The sequence below is a fragment of the Patella vulgata genome, chromosome 4 (assembly GCF_932274485.2).
Source record: "Patella vulgata chromosome 4, xgPatVulg1.2, whole genome shotgun sequence".
In the NCBI taxonomy this organism is placed as follows: domain Eukaryota; kingdom Metazoa; phylum Mollusca; class Gastropoda; family Patellidae; genus Patella; species Patella vulgata.
Window position 1 is genome coordinate 19,739,991 of NC_065882.2, and position 24,780 is coordinate 19,764,770.

Sequence of the window (24,780 nt, forward strand, 5' to 3'; positions counted from 1 at the left end):
CGCGCGAGATCAAAACATTCGCGCCAAACTTTGAAGAATTTAGACTCAATAGAGTGAAAATGACATTCGGTCTAGTCATATTTTAATTTATATTTTTAATTCTCTACTTTCGGCATTAATTACACGTATTTGAAATAATCTAGAGAAATGGACTGTGCTGTCGAAAAAACAGGTAAATTTGTAAAACACTGGCACCAGGAAAAAACTATTTTTATTATTTTTCAACTCATCCCATCATTCGTAATACATACTGATACTAATAATAACTCTAGACCGATGTCAACAACGACAACAGACAAACTCAACAACGAAAACTTAATCCGTAACGTGACATAAATAACAACATAGTTTTTGAGAATTATGTCAAGTCTGAGGGTCTAAACCTAAAATTACAATTTAATGTTCTCATTCACAAGATAATTTATCTACGGTAGCCGTAGAGTCTATTTACCAGCCACCCACCTGGGCCTGACCTGGCTTGACTTGGCTGAGCGAGACTGTCTAGACAAAACCCCACCAAATTAGTACGGTACAGTAGTTCCATAGACTGAACAGTTCAACACAAGACATGTAAATATATCTTCCAATAAGAACCACATTTTGAGATAAAAAAAATAAGTTTTGATCGTTGGTACAGTACTACAGTAGGCTATACGTGTAAATTAATCCTGGGAAGAAGAGACCTTCTGGATCAGTCTACTGCTTCAGTTTTCAACCTGGGGAACGCTTCCCGCTGGTGGAACATTTTGTGATTCTGCGTGGGACGTGAGCATGGTCTATATTCCAATAAAATCTTCCCAATGACAGACGTTCAGCCAACAGGCAGCGAGACATCCAACACGGACAACTGTGTTGAAAATGTGGGACTAATTATTTTCTTGTAATGTATGTCAATTCTGCGAGAGAGACTGAATCTTCATCCATTGGACGAGGTAGAATATTTGGTACAGATTTGGGATGTCGGCTAACAAAGGTTGTAAGCAGGGGGTTGTCTACTATTATTAATGATACCAGAAGGAATCTTAAATGAATGGAATTGAATTATTTTACAGATACAATGGATGAAATCCTTGAAGTAACTGATGCTCCACCCATGAAAAAATTTAAACAAGGTTAGTGAGATTAAATTAACATTTACTGCTTTTGAAATATGTTATGAAAGAGTAATATAAGATCAGACATTTTGAAGCCATGTGAAAAAAAGCAAGTCTGATACAGAAACATACCAAATCACATTGGTACAAAATTTTACAATCCATTGTTTTTTACTTTTCAGTTTGCCTTCAATTTAAACCAATGGATGTAAAAGTCCAAGTTAAATCAGCATCAAATACAAACAAGAAAAGAAAACTATCTGATCAAGAATCACCGAGTGCCAAAGCTCCTAAAACCATTAAACCAATAGTTCAAGAGAACTTTAAGACTCCTGTTTTAGAAAATGATCCTGAAGTAAGCTCAAGCTCAGAAGCTGACAACCTACAAGTAAATTCAATGCAGAAAAACAAAACAACACGGTCAAATATTTTAGAAAAATTCATTCGGAAGTCATCTCAGGAAGAAATCACATCAACTATTGATGTTATTGATATAGCCAAAACTGAAAGCAAGACTGCCAGTAGTGCTGGTGATCTCACAAGTCGTAAAACAGCAGGAAAAGTTTCACCAAAACAGAAGACTTTAAATTCAATGTTTATTCAAAAAACTAGCACACCAAATTCCAAGGTTATCCGTAATAAAAAGCCATTTGATCCTAAGGTTGAAAAAGAAAATGTAGATTCTGCTGAATCTGAATCAAAAAATGTGAAATGTGACATTGTTGAAGTTTCTGAAGAAGACCAGTCTTCACAGAATGATGAAGATTGTTCATCTGATGAAGATAACACATCATTAGATAAATCAACAAGTTTAGATGAAAGTAAGATTGACTTGTCACTCATGTCAACTCCTGGTAAAAGTTCTACAGGCTTAGATAGTTCAATTAGTGAAGCGCCAATTAGTATAGATTCTAAATCAGGTAGTGTTCCGGCAAGTGATGCTTCCACAACACCTCTCACCAAAAAACCAAGAGCCTCATCAAAGGTTAGTTTTTAGTTCCATTGGTATATTGCACATATCGGAAATAACAGCAGTAAAATTTTCTACATTGAAGTAGCTAAGTCTCTAACTTAATATAATCCAAAGTCTTCAACATTGAACACACAAATTATTTGTCAATTTAAATCAACATTGATGTGATCTTGCCAGGAAAAGATGGACTTCTGATATTTAAACATACATTATGCAAGAGCTAAATCTGCCTATTTCAGGTCTTTCTTTAGGCCTGAAATGTTATCGAAATTATTAATTAGACATTAATTAACCTATCCAGGCCATAATCAACTCTAGATGGCAGCGCTAGCCTGCGATCTTTAGTGGATTGTAAGCCGATTTACTGCATGACTTTCCTTCTCGATTAAACGATTAAATGGATAATCCAGACTATGCTGTTTATCGTACTGACTATAGTAATGATGACCGTGGCTTATGGGAAGTTCAGTCGCTTAGTTCACGGTTCATAGTGGATCAATTTGAATGAAATTTTCACCAAATTGCCTTTTAATACATTATCTAGTTTTTAACTATTATAGTGAGAACTGCTAACTCGTTACCGAATCTCCCATAATGTATCTTTAAGACAAAATAAACATTTTACCATTGGTACACAAAGAATGAGGCTAGACATATTCCACACGTCAAGTCAAATGGTGACGCTATATTCATATCTGGAAAGCATGTGCAATAAATACTATAGGTGTAGTTTTGAATAACCAGATGCTAGAGATTGCCATTCTATATTAAGGCTTCTGGCGTAGTTTGCCGAACATAACTGATTGAAATACAGTAAAAACGGAAACGAATGAATGTAAATCAGTTTATATACATTCATATTACATTATTATATGTATTGTGACCCATTTGTGTCAATTTCTAGATCCCAAATATTTGCGATTTAGCTACTTTAAACCATATTTCATTAATACATATATTGTCTCAAGTTTTTAAAAAGATATTGAACTAACCACATTTGGATATTTTTTGTAGATGTCTGAGAAAAAGAAGCAAGAGAGATCAGAAATGAGAATGCGTATTAAAGAACAGAAAGAAAAAGAACGCATGGAGAAAAAACTCCAAAAAGAAAAGGAAATTCAAGAAAAGAAACAAAAATTAGAGGCCATGAAATTAGAAAAGGAGAGGTTAAAGAAAGAAGAAAAGGTACTTCTTCTATTTGTGCTTAACATCCACTTCCACAGAGGTTGATATCTCAGACAAGTTGTCTTATTTTTATTATCATATTGCACATGCAGGGGCTTTCCTGCAGGAGGAACCCGGAGTAAATCCATGAGGTTGAGAAGGCACCCCTATCTCCAAGCCATATACAGCCACACCAGGAATCGAAATCATGACCGTAAGCAAGAGGTGACCGGCCAACTAGTGCAACACTCTAGACCATCCCAACCCCCCTAGAGAAAAGGTACATTGATAATTAGTTTAAATACTTGAATGCAATGGGATTGCACTATAAGCCAGTAGTTGGTGAACTTTTTATATGTCGCATTACATTGACATCTCAATACAGTTTACTTGTTACTTTATTTTGTCATATTTTTGTAGGAACAAAAAGAGAGAGAGAAACAAGAAAAGATAGAAAAATTAGAGAAAGAAAAGTTAGAGAAACAACAATTAAAAGAAGAGGAAAAGAAAAAAAAACAAGAAATGTTAGAGTGAGTATCTGATAGCTATTGATTTCAAGTTAACGACCCTACATTTGAAGATAAATGTGAATGTTAGTATGGACACGTCAGGAAATGAAGTGATGCAGTTAAATTTCAAATAAAATAAAACATACATTATGCAAGAGCTAAATCTGCCTATTGCAGGTCTTTCTTTAGGCCTGAAATGTTAACTAAATTATTAGACATTAATTAACTTATCCGGACCATAATAAACTCTCGATGTCATCGTTAGCCTACGATATTTAATAGATTACAATTCGATATGCTCAACGCTCATCGATGATTAAATCAAAAAATGGATAATCTAATCTCCCATAATGTATCTTTAATCCAATAAATTTATGTACGCTCAGATAATCACATGGCATTAATAATATAGATTAAGAGTGAATAAAGATATATCAATCAGTGTTAATGAAAGCACATTACATCCCCTGACTGTAAACAACTATTTAATTATTGATATGTCTTATGTTTACCGGGGGGTGGGGTGGGGGGTGGATGGCCAAATGGTTAGCACATGCGCGTTGTATCATAAGGTCTGTCATTAAGTCAACTGGCGTGGTTTCGGTTGTAGTGACAAGGAGTTTGGTCGCCTTTCCAACATGGTGGTGTTTCTTCGTGTCCTCCGGTTTTCTCCCACTGCTAAAGGCCCCTACACGCAAGCGAATTATTGAAATAACCTAGTTGTGTCAAGTAGGCGTTTCACACCATTTTTCTCTCTTATGTTTACTGTTATAATTAACAGTGCCAAATTGGAAGAAAAAAAGAAGAAGGAAGATGAAAAGAAAATGAAAGAAGAAGAGAAAAAATTGAAAGAAGAAGAAAAAAAGAAAGAAGAGGAAGAGAAGGTATTTACAAATTATCACAAATCAAATATTATTTGCAAAATTTAAATGCAATCTAAATGAGTCACAATTAACAGAACTTTTGACTCTATTTCACCTAAGAATTTGACATTTTAGCATACTGTCTCTCAAGGACGTGTGAACAAAGTTTGTGTGCAGCCAGTCAGGACAGACTAGTTATTATCATGTCTTTCTGTGATGTAGCATGGAGTAAGATATAAAAAAAATTCTATTTATTATTTCAGTTGAAGAAACAGAATAAAGTAAAACAAGCATTTGAAGGTTTTTTTGTAAAACAGAATACATGTGTACCTAAGGTTTGTAGATGGAAGTTATAGCATCTAAACATTGAACGTTGACTTACAATATGAAACATTATTATTAATATTAATAATAACATGCATATAGCCCTTCAGATGGCAAAACCTCATCAAAACAGTATATTGAGAAATCAAAAACAATCCTGGTTTTGTATTTAGTTATCTATTGCAGATGTGTTTAAACCTTGCAGTGTGACCTTTTTAAAAAAAAGTATAGATGTGAGGATTTTATTTGGGGATTTATGTCATGCCAAACCTCTAATGTATTGGTTGGGAGGGGGGGGGGGGCAAATGGTCTAAGATATGCACTTTACATCCCTTATTTATTTGAAATAAAAAAGTCAAGAAATATTGCCTAAAATAAACATGTAAGTAACTTGTATTTCTTAAATTATGTACATGTATGTCCTGTTTTATTTGATATCAAGCAAAACTTTATAATAGTACAATATATTGTGTTATTACAGCCAGCTGAAGTAATAAAGACAGATTTGTGTAAATATTATGAAGTAAAGAAAGATACATACAGAGCTCCACGAGTTTGGAGAATATTAAATACAACAGAAAAATCAAACTTAGACAAAGTTGTGCAATCTCAGGTAAGGAGATTCATAGTATTTAATAAAACTCTGCATCCAGTTGTGAAGCAGTTTTCGGGATTGTCCTCCAAACTAATAATGTCGTTTAGCACCTAAGATCTTTTTGGGAAGAGTTGGTTGGATCTTTTTGGGGAGGAGTTGGCTAAAAACATTAAAGATACATTATGGGAGATTAGATAAAGAGCTGGCAGTTCTCACTATAATAGTTAAAAATTAGATAATGTAAAGGGAATTTGCTGAAAATTTCAGTCAAATTGATCCACTCTGAACTGTGAATTTAGTGATTGAATTTTTGGCCTAGCCAGTTATTCATTTCATGATTTAATCATGTATGAAAGTTGAGCAGCAAATCAGATCCTAATCCAGTAATTCAAGAATTAATTGCGACATGATTTACTTAATATACTTCATATACACTGGGGTGAATTTATTTGTAAAGAATGTATATATTACTGTTGCAGGAATCTTCCCCATTATACATTGATAGTATTAAATGTAAAAGTCATCAACCTCTTCATGCTGATCCTGATCAGTATCAGTAAGTTCTTGTCATTAAATTAAATATAAACAGATAAATGTATAGTTGTCATGCATTGAATTAAGTATAGTTGTTATTAACCAACATTCCCTTTAATTAAACATGAAGACAAACATTACTTTGTTGCTTTTATAATCCTAGTCTTACAACAAAACATACTATAATGTTTTATCTCCCTTTCCCCACTCAAGTCATATTTTTGTTACCGAATATGTTACGTGACAGTTTCTTCATAATACAATCCTTGTAGTGTTAGGATATATTTTAAGAAATTGATGATTCTTTTCCAGACCTAAGAAAGATAATGATGAAGAAATAATTATTCATGATTCTGAAACTGTTAAAAAGATGACGCATCATGTGAAATATATATTTTTTCACACTAATTATCGACCACCATATTATGGTACATGGAGAAAAAAGAGTGATAAATTGACGCCTAGAAATCCTTTCAAGATGGATAGTGTAAGTATCATACTATTAATAAGTGAGACATAAACCTATAGAATATAAAGAAAGACAGTTTTCTACTGGTTATTGCAGAACAGAGAGTATGTTGAAGGGGCCGTATTGTATGAAATAGTGATGATGTTTATATATTTACAGGATTTGTTAGATTATGAAGTAGACAGTGATGATGAATGGGAAGAAGAAGAACCTGGTGAAAGTTTATCAGCTTCAGAGGTTGGTTATTTATCTTCAATTAAATGAAAATTAAATACACCAACCGGGCTAATTAATACTGATGTATTTGTGAGACAGCTGCATTTGTATTTATTGTCCCCCGCCTTTCGAAGAAAGCAGGGGACTATTAAAATGGGTTCGTCCGTCTGTCTGTCCGTCTGTCTGTCCGTCTGTCTGTCCGTCTGTCTGTCCGTCTGTCCGTCCGTCTGTCTGTCCGTCACACTTTTTGGGACACAATAACTCTCTTCCTAATTGAGCTAGAATGTTCAAACTTGGTGTATGTGTTTATTAGGTCAATGCCTTGATGGAGTTCGAAGATGAGCATTTTCCGCTTAGGGTAAGCAGAGATAAGCAATTTGATTGGTTGATGCTTTGGGACACGATAACTCTCTTCCTAATTGGGCTAGAATGTTCAAACTTGGTGTATGTGTTGATTAGGTCAATGCCTTGATGGAGTTCGAAGATGAGCATTTTCCGCTTAGGGTAAGCAGAGATAAGCAATTTGATTGGTTGATGCTTTGGGACACGATAACTTTTAATTGAGCTAGAATGTTCAAACTTGGTGTATGTGTTTATTAGGTCAATGCCTTGATGGAGTTCGAAGATGAGCATTTTCCGCTTAGGCTAAGCAGAGATAAGCAATTTGATTGGTTGATACTTTGGGGCACGATAACTCTCTTCCTAATTGAGCTAGAATGTTCAAACTTGGTGTATGTGTTGATTAGGTCAATGCCTTGATGGAGTTCGAAGATGAGCATTTTCCGCTTAGGGTAAGCAGAGATAAGCAATTTGATTGGTTGATGCTTTGGGACACGATAACTTTAGTTCTAATTAAGTGAGATTGATGAAACTTGGTGTATAGTTTCATTACAGTAATACCTTGACTAAGTTTGATAATGAGCATTTTCTGCTCAGGGTAAGCAGCAATTTGATTGGTTTATACTTTGGGGCACGATAACTCTCTTCCTAATTGAGCTAGAATGTTCAAACTTGGTGTATGTGTTGATTAGGTCAATGCCTTGATGGAGTTCGAAGATGAGCATTTTCCGCTTAGGGTAAGCAGAGATAAGCAATTTGATTGGTTGATGCTTTGGGACACGATAACTTTAGTTCTAATTAAGTGAGATTGATGAAACTTGGTGTATAGTTTCATTACAGTAATACCTTGACTAAGTTTGATAATGAGCATTTTCTGCTCAGGGTAAGCAGAGCGATACGCAATTTGATTGGTCGAGACTTTGGAAAACAATAACTCTCCTACTTTGATTGTTAGACTATAAGTAAAGATATACTGTTTGATTGTTCAATACTTTGTAAAAGATAATTTGTGATAAATTTATATGTGTCCTCTAATTATTTTCCTATTTCGGCGGGGGACATCAGCCTCACTGTTGGCTTGTTTTTAATAACATTGTCTGTGATACTTGTTTTTATTTATTTATATAAATATATTTATGTGATATTGGTTTAATTTGTCTCGTCAAAATCACCATATGTTTGGCACCATATAGCCCGGTTGAAGCTGACATGCCATAAAACTCCATTTCATTCCATTCATGTCAATAGTATAATGATTTTTGTTTGCATTTACTTGGAAGATTCTCAGTATCTGATAGTCTTCATGGACTGTTATGACAGCGTAGTTGCTGTGGGTTTATGTCGTGTTGCCTTTTATTAGAAAATTAGATTTTGAATTTCAACATCTTATTTCATGTGAAATAATTTGAGGTACCATAAGGATGAAGCTGTGAAACCTGTATTTATGATGGCTAGATTCAACATTTCTTAATAAACATAAAGAGAATTGACAATGTTTTGTATCTTTAGGGAGAAGATGGAGATGATAAAGAAAAGGAAGATGAAGAGGAAGGTGATGATGGGTGGATGGTACCTCATGGTTATCTATCAGAAGATGAAGGCTGTGATGATGATAAAGAGGTGAATTATTATATCTAATCATACCCTGGAAAATATATTCTAAAAATCTAAAAACAGATAGCAGAAAAAGTTTCTTTCTCAGATTTTCTGGCAGCCTGTTTAGTGTCACAAACCCCAAGCAAACACCCACATTATGTAGCCAGTGGAATGTATTAAACTTATTATGGCCTTTAATGATATAGTGGTTTTATTAATTCTTCAGTTGGAAATAATTGAATATTGTGCTAGACAAGATAGAAAAGCATTACTTGCTTTAGACCAGTGATTCCCAATGTGGGGCCGAGGAAAATGTGAGGGCGCGTAGGTCGCACCAGTGTAGTGTTGGTTGATAGTGAGGTACAGGTCCGTGTATCTGCATTTGTTTAAATGCCTTACATTGTATTTGTGTGAATACGCAAGTGAATTTAATCAGAAATACTGTTATTGAAGGTATATTCTGATCATGAACTTATAAGTTTTTATTTGAATTATGGGTCTGTGTAAATATGGGGGGTTGGATGGCTGAATGGTTAGCATGTGCGCGCTGTATCATAAGGTCTGTCATTGAGTCATCTGGCATGGTTTCGAATCCCCGGTTGTATGTCACAAGGAGTAGGGTCGCCTGTCTAAACTCATGGGTTTTCTCGGGATCCTCCGGTTTCCTCCCACTGCTAAAGACCCTTACGCACAAGCAAATTATTGAAATAAAATTGAACAATGTGTTAGTCCCAAAATGACCTAGTTAGTGTCGAGTAGACGTCAAATCCCATTTCTCTCTGTGTAAATGTTGTGGGGCACCAGATTTTTTCTTATCAAAAGGTGGGGCACGGGGGGAAAAAAGGATTGGGGAAACACTGCTTTAGGCGTTTACAAGCTCAGTACTATAATGGTTATTTTAATACTATAGATTACTCCCGAAGTATTAAAAGCTCGACAGCAAGCTAAAGCTGATCAGTGGGAAGCAGATTTAAAACGTCAATGTCAACCAGTTAAAACTGTTGTGCTTGGATGTTATTGGGAAGAGGAGGAAAGTCAGTTAAGTCAAATAGATTTAGATATTCTGGAATCCTTTTCTGTAAGTATCTTACTACATATTTCTATATTCAATATCTTTCTGTTAAAGGGGCTGGATATATTTTAGTAAATAAAACTGTCTAATTCTGTGAGAAAGTCTTAATTGACCACAATAGTGCTCTAACAACATATATCTAATCTCTGACTTTATTATAGGACCATTCCCTTGGATAGTTGGTGGCACTTTTATTAGGCTCCCCTATCGATATGTTTTTATACATCCCCATTTAACCATTTAATGTAAACATATATGTACATTGGCATGTTACGGCAGCCGCTCTTAAAAAGCACTATATAATAGATTTTACAAGTTTTGGAGGGGACAAGAGTTCATTGATGTGTGTTAACAGGCCTGTCTGATTCTTAAAATCATGTGTAAGGCTTTATCCTCCTTGGTAATTTTTAAATGAGCAGCACCCCTTATGATCTAGTGAATACCATTATATTTATTTTTGAAGGCTGTTTGCTTGTCAATGGTACCTGTAGATACAACATTATCTATAGATAAAACTAAATCTACAACCATGACACAAGGTACAGAAAGATGTGCTACGCCAAGTGGTTCAAAAGGAACAAAACCCAAATCAGTTCCTGAAGAAGGTATAAACATTATTTTGATGAAAACGTGATATAAGATGTGGTTTAAACAATAGACATTCAGTTAAAAACATTGTTTTTGCATTGGAATGACACTTCCATTTGACACAATGGTAAACAAAATGTGTTGATTTTTCAACCCATCTGCCAATACAATTACTTTTAAAAATTGTTTGCCAAATAAAACCTAAAGAACTTAATTGCTCAAGACCCCATATTATATACGGTATAATACCTTTCAACAGAATGTTACATTTCTCACACCCCAACAAGTTTGAAAATGCAATAGTCCTCATATAATCCTTTAGTGGCATTTAGCAATTGGAAACATAACAAAACTATACAGTTATATGGGACAACAATCACTGGTTTATTATACACAAGCACGACGTTTCGATAAGTGCTTGATAACGATAAGAAAATACTTATCGAAACGTCGTGCTTGTGTATAATAAACCAGTGATTGTTGTCCCATATAATAGTCCTCATGTTTGATAGTATTTTGTTTTTGATTATTAATTACTCTTAATTTCAGCAATGCCAGAACTAATTAAGCTCCTTCATGGTAACACATCTGGAATAAAGAAATTAATTCATGAATTCCGTGTTTATTGGAAACAGAAAACGGGTGGATTAAATAATGTGAATGGTGATTCTACTGTAAAAACAGAAACAGCCATGGAGGTAGAGGAGGAAGACTCACCTAAGAGAACAAATTTAAATGAATCCTTAAAGGAAGAAAACACCCCAGCTAAGGAGGATCAATTTAGTATAAGTAAACGTCAACTTGAGTTGAAAATTACATCTGTAGCAGTGCGTGAAAAAAGAAGTGCTTACAAAAAAATCTGTTGGCATGTGCATGACACTATTTTAAAACAATATAATTTAGAAGATCTCAGTTATCCTAATACATGGGAATATGTGACAGTGACTAAAGTTAAACGAGATGATAATAATACAGTAGATGTGGCGACACCTACTACTGGTACAAATAGTACGGAAGCAGATTTAAATATGTCTGTTTGTGATGAAAACCAAACACCTGTTAAAGTATTACCTAAAGATCAGCGATCTATAATGGATTTTACTAAAAAGTTGGCTCACCCACCAGAAATTGTTGCTAAGCCTGTGGAAATTATTAATGGTGCTAAAATTAATCCAGAAACGAAAAAAGTTGTAAAACCAAACGTTCTTAAATTATTAAATGCTGCTGCAAAACAGCAGCCAATTACTGTATCTACTTGTGACAATAAAAAACCTCCAACTACTAGTGAACCTGCTATCAGGGCTCCTGAACTTGTTCCAGTAGTAGAACGTATGGAAATTAATGAAGACAGTAATGGGTGTATTTTATTAGACTAGACCGGGGTAAATTATTTTATACCAAGTATGACTATTCTATTTATACTTTTATCAAAATGTGGTCTAGCCAAATTAATATTTAATTTTAGTTATCAATGATCATTTATTAATAAAATATTATCATGGCATAAATAACAAAGAATTATTCTGAATTATTATTTTGGGTGTATAAATTAACCTCGTGGATAATTTGTTTTTCTTGAATACTTTATAGCATGAATTAATACATGTACCGTAAACTTTGCATAAGTCGGATCTAAGTGGACTGACCAATTTTAACTGAGTTAGCCGAAGACCGAAATTCAATCTTAGCTTGATTAGAAATAAACTGCATGAGCCGGATAATAATTGATTCAAAGGCACATTTCAAGCTTTTATTCGTATGTGCGAGTAGATAACTTCCGTTTTGTTGCCATCTTTGAAAAATGTCCTAAATTTTTTCGGAAAGTGTATTGTACAGCGAGTTTCAATTTTTCTGGGAAAATTCTATTATTGCGTCGCGTCAAATAGGCTGATTTGAGGCAAAATGATAGAGGAAGGTATTTTGGGCTCTGTGCATAGAAAACATGTACCTAACCGCGATTTAGACCATTCCATTGGGATGAAACAGTCAAATACTGCCGATCCGACATGGGCAAAGGAAAAACGTCGGAATTAGATCAAATGGACCAAACATTTTAATCCAAGTTGAGCAAAGATCCGACTTAGGAAATCTGACTTACGCACAGAAATTTAATAAGAAAACCATGCAGTATCAAAGGGTCCAAACGATTTTATCCAAGTTGAGCAAAGATCCGACTTAGACAAATCCGACTTATGCAAGGTTTACTGTATCTTCTTCAGATTTATCAATCATAAAATTAATTCTTTATTCTTTTGCTTCATATCCTTTGCCTGTGAAAAACGTGTTTACAATTTAATCAGGAAACTGTTGTTATGGTAATATTTTATCCTATAAATATACATGTATGTATGTAAATCCTCTATTTTAACAGATATAGTTTTGTAGTAATATTAGTATCTTTAACTAATTTATAAGTCACTTGTGTATCTGTTGGCATCATTTTACAGTCTATGTGGAAGAATATTTTGTAGTAATATTGGCAGTAAATTTTTAAGATTGGCATAAACTATTGAAGTGCCATAAATATTCATTAATACATTGTTATGTATGTGTCGTGCAATATGACCAATCATTTTATTTTCATAATTTCCAGCATCACAAGCCTTTGTTAAACCTGATGTGATATAACCAATCCATTGATTGTGATCTTAATTGTTTATTTGGAGACTGTATCTTATTGTATTAATTAAATAAATACTATCAAATAATTATTGTGAATAAAAACATTTTTCATCTACATGTACTTACGTTCAAGTAATTTTTAATAAACTATAGTTTAATTATATATGTTAGATGTCATGTTAATGATTCATATAAAGGGATTCATAATTGTATTCTCTTAATACAGATATAAAATTTACTTATTTATTATTGTCTTAAACTCTTTTTTATGGTTGCCCTTCAAAGATGTCATTATGTACACAAATGTTAAGGCGCGGATTCCAATTGTGCATTTTTCGGACAAAATCTAATTTTCACATCTTAATCTGCATTAAAATATATTCAGAATTGTTAAAACATTAAGAAAATGCTGAATGTTGTGAAATTTTCAATTGTTCATAAATACTAAACTGACATTTTATTTTTTTTTATTTAGAGATTCAATTTTCACAGTATTTTAGTTTGCAAGATATTCTAATTTCATCAATTGACAATCAGCATCTTTAATCAAAGAATGTGCATTCTTTAGCCAAATCAAATCCAAATTATTTTGTCATGCCCAATAACAGGACCTAACCAATTTAATGCTGTTTTGGGGATATTTACATAACACTGTAAGAAATTGAATGATTTCTCCCAGAATAAAAAGAGTTCAATTAATTTAAGCTGCCAGTAAAAGAAACAAAGCACTGCTTCCCACCAGGCTTAATAATCATGGGTTTAACTGGGAATAAAGCCTAGTAAGAACTCTTCTAATATGTAACATTAGGAAAACCACCTTTGAAAAAAGTTGATGAAAACTTTTGTTCTATATGCAGCATGGGAAAACTGATGCATATGTGGGTAAATCTTTCAAGTCCTCAATTGCAGCTTTATTTTAATATCTATTAAATAACAAACAATAATATGATCAGCACTGAACACTTGACGTATCGGCAAATTTAAAAGCTTTGAAATGTCCAATTTTATTGCCATCTTCATCATAGTGTAAACTGGTTAAACAACCATCACATAAATAACAAGGTTCAACCGGGGTAAACACACTCTCTTCAACTTGCCATCTGAAATGTGATATAAATCATACAATTAAACTACATTCACTTGTAATGCAAAGATGCAGCTTATTACAGTTTTCAATAACATAGCATTGCCAGTCAACAAATAGACGGCCACCAGCAATATTCTAAGACTGGCTTACAACTTTCGATGATACTTAGCCCCACAACAAACTTTAGACCCTTAACAGCCAAACAATCCAAGAACATTTTATAGTTCCAAACTTCAATTCAAGTATGCTTTTATTTGTCTTCACAACCCCTAAAACCCTTTGCAGCATTATAAGAAACATGGACAGAATCACAATATTATAATGCTAGCATATAAAAACCCAGAAGGTGAATGTTCATTGGAGTGGAGTAGTTTCAGGATCTCTCCACTACCAACATCACCTATATTACACAGAACAGCAATGAAGGGAGGTATAGTCATACAGAAAATTTGAAGCACAGACTCTGAAATCGATCCAAAAACTCTTTAAATTACAGTTGTACACTGGTTTAGAATTGTTCATTTTTGATATTCCCTTACACTAATCTTATGTGCGTGTCTATTAAACAATAAGCAGTTTAAATGAAAGCATACCTTGCTGTGTACATCATACAAGATCTACATAGAACGCGCCTTCTAGACACCTGCCTAACAACAAATGGATAATCATCAACACACTGTGGATCATCTGCTATCAGCATTCTAACAAACAGAAATAAAATACATGTATTTATGCTTATACTATCATTTTTCTTATATAAAGCAGATAATGAGCAAATACTTAGTAATGGGAAGTAACTCTTTGCATTTATCCTTAACCCCATATTATCTCCCCTTTGACCACACAACAACTTGGGTACTGCTGAAAATATCGTTATAACTATGGATAGTTATAGCACTATAGTTATACATGTACATACAACAACCGTTTTCTGGATGATTGACAGGTCTCGGTTATCAATATAGGTAAAATATCCTAATTCAGAACATCACAAGCAAAAGGAAAATATGGCCAGGAATCTATTCTTGCCGACAAACTGATCATAAGAGATGTTTAATTCTTTGAAAGCAAAATAATCTACTCGTCACTGGAGAATTAAAACAAGACAACAGTGAGGCTGATGTCCCCCGCCGAAATCCCCAAATAAATAGATGACACATATTAATTAATCGCACATCTATTTTTTTCAAAAGTATCGAGCAATCAAACTGATTATCAACTATACACTAAGTTTTATCACTCTCTATCAGATAGAATCAAAGTTATCTTGTCCCAAAGCATCGACCAAGGAAATTTCTTATCTCTGCTTAGCTTTAGCTTGATATGTTAATTATTGAACTCAGTCAAGACAAACATCTACACCAAGTTTAAACATTCTACCTCAATTAGAAGCAGAGTTGTTATGTTCCAAAGTCTCGACCAATCAAAATGCTTATTGCTTCTTAGCCTAAGCAGACGATTCTCATCATCGAACTTCGTCACGGTATTGATGTAATGAAACTATACACCAAGTTTCACCACTCTCACTTAATTAGAACTAAAGTTATCGTGTCCCAAAGCATCAACCAATCAAATGGCTTATCTCTACTTACCATAAGCAGAAAATGCTCATCAAGGCATTGACCTCATAAACACCTACACTAAGTTTGAACATTCTAGCTCAATTAGAAGGAGAGTTATTGTGTTCCAAAGTCTCGACCAATCAAATTGCTTATCGCTCTGCTTATCCTGAGCAGAAAATGCTCATTATCGAACTTAGTCAAGGTATTGATGTAATGAAACTTTACACCAAGTTTCATCACTCTCACTTAATTAGAACTAAAGTTATCGTGTCCCAAAACATCAACCAATAAAATTGCTTATCTCTGCTTACCCTAAGCAGAAAATGCTCATCTTCAAACTCCATCAAGGCATTCACCGAATAAACACATACACCAAGTTTGAAAAGTCTAGGTCAATTAGAAGGAGAGTTATTGTGTCCCAAAAAATGTGACGGACAGACAGATGGATGGACAGACAGACAGACAGACAGACGGACGAACCCATTTTAATAGTCCCCTGCTTTCTTCGAAAGGCGGGGGACAATAAAGTAACAAATAACTGTATGTAATGCGCTACACATGTAGCCACAACTGAAAATCCAAATACTACTGTTTGAAGGAAAATTCTGGATGTCAGAACAACACTTGTATTTTAGATTTGAACTTACCTTATATCTGTAAATGAAATAATATGTTCACAGTTTCCTTGATGCATATACAAATAAGGTTCACCAAGTTTTACAGTTAAATCATTAAATCGGACAGATTCCATTGCAGTTGTCTTGTGGGGTGTTCCACAATTATTTGAATTTTTCATCCATTCAATGATAGGTCTGAAATAAAATGATATATTTTACAAATATTTTGTTAATAAAATCATCAAATCTTAAATTTTCTGCCAGCTCAAATTCATAATTCTTTCACTATCATGTAAATTTCCATACTGTGTTAATTTTTCTATATAACTTTATTCTTTAGAAATATTTGTACTTGTTAAAACAAATAAACCTATATCAATAGGTTTTCCGAATATGTAAACAACAATTTACTAAGTCAATGCATAACCATCTTGTTTTCCGAACAGTATTGGCATTTATTTGCTTTAGTATGGTCACCTGACCATATTTTATTTGGCTGTTATACTTCGTTCGAGGTAGGAAACAAGTGAATGGACAAGTGTGTAATGTCTTTTATAAATTGAAACATCGTACTTGCTATAATCTCTGTTGTCATCATGTCTGAAATCATTATAAAATGTACCCTCTATATACAGAAAACCAGACTTAAAAGTTTCCTGAAAAAATATAAAATATGCATTATAATCAAATATGCACAATTAGAATCAAAATTATTGTGTTCCACAGCATTGACCAATTAAATTGCTTATCACTGCTTAGCCAAAGCAGAAAATTCTTATAATCATTCAGTCAAGGTATCCACCTAAGAAACAGCTACCTGGTATATTGTGTTCTAAAATTAGAATCAAAGTTATTGTGTTCCACAGCATTGACCAATTAAATTGCTTATCACTGCTTAGCCTAAGCAGAAAATTCTTATAATCATTCAGTCAAGGTATCCACCTAAGAAACAGCTACCTGGTATATTGTGTTCTAAAATAAAAACAGATTGACGGACCCACACACAAACTGACCGATGGACAAAACCATTTCAATAGTCCCCTGTGTTCTTCAGAGGGAAAGGGGCAATAAAAGAATTGTGTAATCAAGATTACTATACTTACTCCACATGTAGGCGCTACCTGAGCTGCGGCTAAATTCTCACTAAAATCACCAGCAACCGCTAAATTATTTACACAGTCTATAGCATCACGGAATTCGGTTAAAAACATATCACCCCTCACTAATATTTTTTGATCTACCATTGGCTGAGAAAAAAATAAAATTATTCATTAATCAACAGGAAATATAAACATATGATGAATATTAATTGACAGTAATAGTGTCAGGGATGTAGATGGGAAATCCAGTCAATACATAGGTAAAAGAACTGAAGAGCAGATAACCATTTTGGAATACAGTAATCCCAGCCCCCGGGGGTAAAATGATCAAACCCGAAATGGACTTTAATGTCATACTTTTCTACACCAACAAGACTCATGAAGGTGGGCGTAAACCATGAAGTATGTCTAGGTTGTTTCTACATGCAAGTCAACGTGTAAAAGGCACTTCAGTTTTTTGTATCATCCAAATGACAAGAGACTGTTCCTTGCCAGGCCACGGACAAAGGCAATCTGATTAAAATACAGATCTATATTTTGTTTCGTTTTTTTTTTTTATACTTTCGATGGCCTACAGTACATGAAGATCTGACCGCCGTGACCGGTTGTAATGGAAGTTCACGTCAGAGGTCATACAAGCGACTTTTTAACCTATGACGTCAAACATTTGATTAACCAATCAGCATTGATGTTTCTAGTGGTTTACCCACAGTTCCTTGCACCTCACAGCAAAAACACGTTGTAACAGACTGTTTCATTGGCTAATCCCTTATATCATCCAGAATGCAGGTTGTATAACAACTCATCCAGATCATAGTGTAGTAAAGACAAGTAAAACAAAATTTTGAGCTATAAAAAATGAAACGAAACGATTGAGGATGAGGGGAAACCATTCTGTAAAATCACGAGAAACTTGCTTGCCACAACTAGAATTGAACCCAGAACGTCCTGGTTAGTGATCCTGTGCCTTACTCCCTGAGCCATTGTGGCTCTGTGATGGAACACAAATATCCATCTTTAGAAAAAGTGTTCCAATAGTGAAATGTTCTGGAAAAATACTATGAATTGGGTACCGAAAAAATTAATAATAGTGTAGAAGACATATATTATAGTAATAAACATTATCTTAGCATATGAACTTACATGGGTTAACTTGAAATTATACGGTCTATGTATATTAATAGATAAAACAACATTAGGTGTTGGCACTTGTTTTTCTGGAGGTAATGTTGCACGATTTTGTAATTTAGGATTCTGAAACACAAATTGAAATACATAGAGGGCATTACACCTGGAAAGTAATTTATACATATTCTCAATTCTTAAATAAAGCACTTCAAATTTCACAAAAGTAAAGCATATTAAACAGAGTGGCAGTAGAAGTATGTAATAATAAATCCATGTACAAAAACATTACAACATTATTTTTATGTGACATTATTGTCAAAATTACTTACATGTACAGTATCATTAACATTATATTTCATATTTTTTAAAACAGAGTTTTTATAGAAAAAGCTTTCCTTTCTTCGTTGCAAGTCTTGACTCTGGTAACTGAAATAAAAAATAAAATGTATTGCAACAGTATTAAATAAAATGTATATTTATCTCAAGACAACATTCCAGATCATAATTATATCCTCAACATTTCAAATCTTTAAAAGCATATCATGAACTATTATTGAAGTATTCATGATTCGCTTTAATTACCCACCAAAAATTAAAATTATGAAAAATAAATGGGATTTGTGTGTGTGAAATAGCTTTATTTAACCTCCACTTCCACCGAAGTGATATCGCCGGCAATAAATGGGATTTAATGAGTTCATTCATTTATACTCCCAGGTTCTGCTCACTTGAAACACGATTGTTTCAAGGTCAAAATGTCATTCCAGTGATTCTTGTCTCACATAAGTGTTACCGGTAGTTTTGTTGCGTTATTAGATGACAGATCGTATTATTATCGTAGTGTACCGTACTTACTATAATGTTTTTAAATCTGTTTCAGGTATAACTTGATAATATAGCTTTTTATCTTCTGGTTCACATCCACACAGAAGTGTCTCCAAACTGAAATATAATAAATTTTACCATTAACCACAAAATAATATTACATCTTGCAAGTAAATTTATAAAGTCTACAATTCAATTAGATATATTTCATAAATCAAAGCAAATTCTAATTATGTTTATGAATCATAGATCATGTCCAAGCAATAGCATTGTGAATCACTCGTCTGTCATCTATACAAGCCATGATTTTGATTCCATGATCGTATGTGAAATGTCAAATTCCTAATCTCAATGGGTCTTCTCTGAATTTTCTGACTTTCTTCCACCCTTAAAGATACATTCCCACAAAAGTGGGTTGATAGCCGATGTGGAAAAAGTGAGAGACTTAAATGTACAACAGTTTCTGAAATTAAAACTGCAGAAAATGGACAGCGATTAAAGACAACATCGTCTTTTATATGCAATGAATTCTCCTCTCAAAGATCACAATGGAATTTATCTTACCTACATACGGCAGATAAATCAGAAACAGTTTGTACGGGTAGATCTATATCTTGAGCAATTTGTTCAAGTGGTGATTCTTTCTTTTCGAGTGCTTTTGTGGTGAAATCTTCAATTTGACTCCATTTTTCTAGAAATTCTTGAATATTTATCAAGTTTGTGGAATCTTGTTCATTGTCACTCTTTGAATCAGTCATTCTAAGCGTAGGTATCTGCATTCAATACTACAAATATGTTAACAGTCAAAATCTGTAAGAAATAATGATGGAACTCATGAACATTAATCAAGAGGGAGATACTACATTCCTGGAATTTTGGAAGGGGTAAATAAAGTTAGCAAGCTTGCCCCTTCCTTTATAAATTTCTGGTTGAAGTAGACTAGCTGTGCAAATAATCATATAATATATAATTAAGAATAAAACTATTAGATTAGACTATTACCAGACCAGCATTATTTTGATTAATTGAGTCAGTTAATGTGTTTTTTTTTATACAAAATCATAAATGTGCTCCCTTAAATTGGTGATCGCCTACCCTATGAAGTAGAGTTTGTAGGCCTATCATGTGTTCACTTCTCAAATTTTATCTATAGGTTGCTTTTTTCTCAGTACAAACACAAGCAGTAATATGTTAAATTATGTATATCATGCATAAGTGTCAATAGTCATTGATATTTGTATGTACCTAATAAATACAAAAACACCAAACTACAGAGAGTTTGAGAGAGAGAAAGAGAGAGAGAGAGGGGTGTGGTTTAAGTCCACTCAACACAAACTAGGTCATTTTGGGACTAACACATGGTTCAATTTTATTTCAACAATTTACTTGCACGTAGGGGTCTTTAGTAGTGGGAGAAAACCCATGAGGTTGGACAGGCGACCCTACTCCTTGTCATGTACAACCAGGGAATCGAATCCATGCCAGTTGACTCAATGACAGGCCTTATGATACAGCGCACACACGCTAACCATTCGGCCATCCAAAAGAGCGTTTAAAGATTATCAATCTATAAATAATCCATTGAATCATCAATTGTCAAAATAATGGATAAAGCTGAATGATTGTAAAAAAAAATAATGCTGAATTCAGAAATGTTCTGTGTTCTATCATCATGGTGCATGATAACATTTACATATGAATAATGAAGTGCATGATCGCCTAATGTCCTATAGCCTATAGCATAATAATATAGAATTTTCAGTGATTAGGCCTATTTAAGCACATTTAAGCCACTCTGGTGCACTATAGTCGTATTTGAATTTTCGGTCATTTTTTTTTTGAACATGCAATTTTGTTTTGGCAACTGTTGATAAACTTGCTCACCTATCTTGATGTTATGTTTCTTTTAACGGTACCGGTATTATTCGTTTCAGTGTGTTGATTCCCAGTTTTTAATCGGAAGTAAACTTAGGCGAGTCTTATTTTTACGTGAGGGTACATTTTGTATTAAAACAGTATGAATTTTGTTTTTAAGAAAAGCGTGCAACAACACATTTCCTCACATGTATTCTCTGTATTATAAATTCATGGATGGAAAAGCTATCTTATCAAAATATTTATGGATTTTGCCGTATACGCCAAAGCTCGAAACACCATTTTACACCAATGGACTCGTCCAAATTGCCACGGGTTGGCGGGAATCTTAACTGTTTATTTTGCGGTAACTGTTGATGCAGCTGTCTGAAATTTGTTTGAATTGTCAGTTCTAACAGGTATAACATTTAGATCATATTTTGGACAATACCGTCGATGGGCCTATAGCATACAGCCGGCCTTAATTTTCACTGTGTAAATACGGTTATTATGACTCTAGTTACAGTTTGTAAACCATGTTGTAATTAGAATCATGTATATATTCACTCTACTTAATATATCAAGGCATACCTTGACATTTGGTGACACCTTTTAATCCCCTGTTTTAACAAGGGGGAGGACGAAAGATAATGATGATAAACCAATATGTTAAGTTAATTAAGCCATTAGTCCACAGTTTAACAGATAATGTAGGGAAAGGGTGGGTTGTAATAGAACCACTAGCTGTGAGTTATTCTATAAATATCACGAGTTGTGAAGTATTGTACATGTATATTAATTATGTCCCATGGGTTATGTTTTATTGGACTGTACATATATTCTATACCAGCTAACACCAGGGAATAGAATGTCTTTGACTACAATCTATGTACCAATATATCAGTACTTCATAATATAACCCAAAACCCCGCATCATCAGATCCATGCAGAAAAGATTGATTTGTAAAATTAATTCATAATTATTTACCATAACACACAATTTTTTTAAGGCTATCAACACAGAAAATTTTAAATAACATGATCTGAACATGGTTTGAAAGAAATATCACTTGACAATGTAGTTCAAAGTAAAAAATATAATGAAACGTAATTGATATTTAATTCAAATTGATTTTTTCCAAATACTATGCTCTGTATATTTTATATTACAGACTAACAATGGTTCTTGGTGCTTTAATTGGTGCAGCTTTATCCTGTGCATTGGGTGCAGTATGGTATGCACCAGTTGTTTTTGGAAACGCATGGATGAGCGTAACATTTCCTGGAAAAAGTGCTCGACAAATCCGAGCTAGTGGATCAGTTGGTGTTTCAATGGGTGTTTCTCTCCTAAGTAGTGGTACTCTTGCACTTTTAATGCAGTGTATCTTAGTGTAAGTAATGTGTATGTGTAACTTGATAGATGGTGCTAATTCTATAGGTCTGACTGACCTAAACCTGATAACCCACCCACATCATGATCAAAAATATGTTACATGGAGGAATCATCATATATAAAATATCAAAACGTTCTAAAAAAAACATGATAACTTAAGAATGGACACTTGGAATGTCATTTTCTCACTTTTAAAGTTAGTTTTATCATCTCATCATTTTTCCTTTCAGGAACTTTTTCAAAGTACAGAGTCTGACTGAAGCAGCATCTGTTGGTTTTGGACTGGCATGCCTTTCAATTCTGTGTGATATTTCACATTGTACTTTCTCCCAGAGATCAATTCTTGGTTTTTTCATTGATCATGCTTATGATGCTGTTTGCTTAGTTATCATGGCTGTTAGCATTGTATATTTTAACAAATTAGGACTCGATATTCCCATACCTATTATAGGAGGATCCGGTAAAAAATCAGGCCTTTAGTTTCATAACTTACTGGTATCTCAAGATCAGTAATACATTTATTATACATTACATTGTATATTGTCATTTATTTTAAATCTTATCCTTAGTATCATTTATCTAGGTTATGTTTAGTCTGCTTAATGATTTCTTTAAGTTTTATTATTTGTTATTCATTGTTTAAGGCTTATGTAAGACCACTTTGCTTCTGAGATTTTATTCATCATACATTTAGCAGTAATCTTAAATTTCTGATGAATAAGACCCCATGTCATTTAGTTATATTTACATATTTTATAGTGTTTTGTAGAGAAATAATATTTTAGAATAACATTAATAATGGAGATTTGATAAAAAATTTATGTTGGTTATGTAAAGACATGTAGATGATCGTATTATAGTACACTCCAGTTTATGTATCATAGTTAATCATCATCATTAGGTCAGGAACTGCAGACATGTTCGCATTCCATAAATTTTATATGCACACGTTTTTTGGTTTTTTTTAGGCCAGTCATTTTATTATTGTTAATATTTAGTCTTCATTAAATCTTCATGTAGCTGTTTTATACATATATTTGTCACTTTTAATAGATATTTAATAAAAATTCAGTAGGAAAATTAATACAAACTTATACTCATTATGTTTATACGGGTTAGCTCAGACCAAAAATTTTTGCTTGAGGAAAATTAAAAAAGTAAAAATAAAAACCTTGCAATTATGCAACATTCCAACAAAAACAAGTCCTTATAAACGCTTGCATTGGGCACTACATAAGCGCATGAATTGTGATATCAGGATTGCAACCATGTTTGGTGCACAACCCATGTCAGTACTTCTATAGCCAAAGAATGCTGCAGTTTGTACAAATACAAATACACTGTACATTATATGTAATAAATCCTAAGCACTAATCAAAGGCAAATGATCTAATAAAGATACATGTCATTTCATTTTTCAGAAATTTTTATCCATTGTTATTTTCTGTTTAACTTTGTAGGTCAGGCTCCAGAATTTTGTATACAATGTACAGTTAATTGTGATAAAATATTTAAATAAAATAGTTTTAACTTTATGCAATAAATTAATTTTTTCAGTTATTTCAGAATATAAAGTAGATAACTGTTTATAGTTTTGCAAAAATTAAATAGTGGTTTCTGCACTGACTGGGCTAATAAAAACGGGGAATACACCATGAGTGGTGCGGCACTTGGGTTAACACTATTTACCTTACTGTCCATATCACTGGACCCTGTTCCTTCCCAAACCCTCCATCTTGGACCACTGACAAGCTATATTCTTGGTTCCTAAAGTTGTCTTTGAAAATTTATATCCTATCTATATTTATAAGACGAAGAAGCCTATGAAATTTCAGCAATGGATGATAATTTCCAGGGTTATTGCTCTTGATCACTTTGTAGACACTATTAAATGGCATCTTTTTGCACTTCTGTTTATTCCACCAAAAGTTTTGAATGTTATTGATCAAATTCAAACAGGAATCTTCCGGACTAATATTCCAATATATAGTACCAAGAATCTCAGTAATATTATTGATCACTGTGATTCAGGTAAATAGGTGCCAGGCTATATTTGGAGTAATCGAAGCATCAAACCTGTGAAACCCCACTTCCCTGGTCAATCAAATAGTATCATCCACCTATGATTGTAGTAGTGAATGGGGAAATAATAATTATACACGACATCTAGAATTTCAATGATTTTAAATATTCACATACATTTTTACCTTGCTTCCTTCTAAATGATTGTTGATGCAAACTAATCCTTGACTGAAT

At 33.5% G+C, this 24,780-nt stretch overlaps 3 protein-coding genes across 6 annotated transcripts; 2 read left to right on the forward strand and 1 right to left on the reverse strand.

The window, feature by feature from the left end:
- Positions 1 to 10: 10 nt before the first annotated feature.
- Positions 11 to 13,204, forward strand: LOC126817441 (chromatin assembly factor 1 subunit A-B). 2 transcript variants are annotated; one of them, XM_050544418.2, is made up of 15 exons: positions 11 to 172; positions 1,053 to 1,112; positions 1,277 to 2,079; positions 3,082 to 3,252; positions 3,652 to 3,761; positions 4,522 to 4,624; positions 4,867 to 4,938; positions 5,409 to 5,540; positions 6,002 to 6,078; positions 6,369 to 6,543; positions 6,685 to 6,762; positions 8,590 to 8,700; positions 9,587 to 9,754; positions 10,212 to 10,353; positions 10,886 to 13,204. In XM_050544418.2, the coding sequence occupies exons 1-15, from the start codon at positions 148 to 150 to the stop codon at positions 11,710 to 11,712; spliced, it is 3,054 nt and encodes a 1,017-aa protein (XP_050400375.1). In that variant the 5' UTR covers positions 11 to 147; the 3' UTR covers positions 11,713 to 13,204. The 2 variants fall into 2 exon arrangements, with proteins under 2 accessions (XP_050400375.1, XP_050400376.1); XM_050544419.2 differs by lacking the exon at positions 11 to 172 and adding an exon at positions 320 to 570.
- Positions 13,205 to 13,861: 657 nt separating this feature from the next.
- Positions 13,862 to 24,235, reverse strand: LOC126817457 (snRNA-activating protein complex subunit 3). Of its 3 annotated transcripts, none has more exons than XM_050544444.2 (10): positions 24,214 to 24,235; positions 19,842 to 20,087; positions 19,308 to 19,394; positions 18,782 to 18,878; positions 18,468 to 18,578; positions 17,328 to 17,471; positions 16,798 to 16,880; positions 16,255 to 16,419; positions 14,639 to 14,746; positions 13,862 to 14,058 (listed from the first exon to the last, which is right to left on the reverse strand). In XM_050544444.2, the coding sequence occupies exons 2-10, from the start codon at positions 20,054 to 20,056 to the stop codon at positions 13,908 to 13,910; spliced, it is 1,161 nt and encodes a 386-aa protein (XP_050400401.1). In that variant the 5' UTR covers positions 20,057 to 20,087; positions 24,214 to 24,235; the 3' UTR covers positions 13,862 to 13,907. The 3 variants fall into 3 exon arrangements, with proteins under 3 accessions (XP_050400401.1, XP_050400400.1, XP_055956620.1); XM_050544443.2 differs by lacking the exon at positions 24,214 to 24,235 and adding an exon at positions 21,162 to 21,250; XM_056100645.1 differs by lacking the exon at positions 24,214 to 24,235 and adding an exon at positions 20,373 to 20,393.
- Positions 21,396 to 24,059, forward strand: LOC126817466 (uncharacterized). Its single transcript, XM_050544458.1, has 3 exons — positions 21,396 to 21,550; positions 22,304 to 22,522; positions 22,755 to 24,059. Exons 2-3 carry the CDS (start codon positions 22,311 to 22,313, stop codon positions 23,002 to 23,004), a joined length of 462 nt encoding a protein of 153 aa, XP_050400415.1. The 5' UTR covers positions 21,396 to 21,550; positions 22,304 to 22,310; the 3' UTR covers positions 23,005 to 24,059.
- Positions 24,236 to 24,780: the final 545 nt, after the last annotated feature.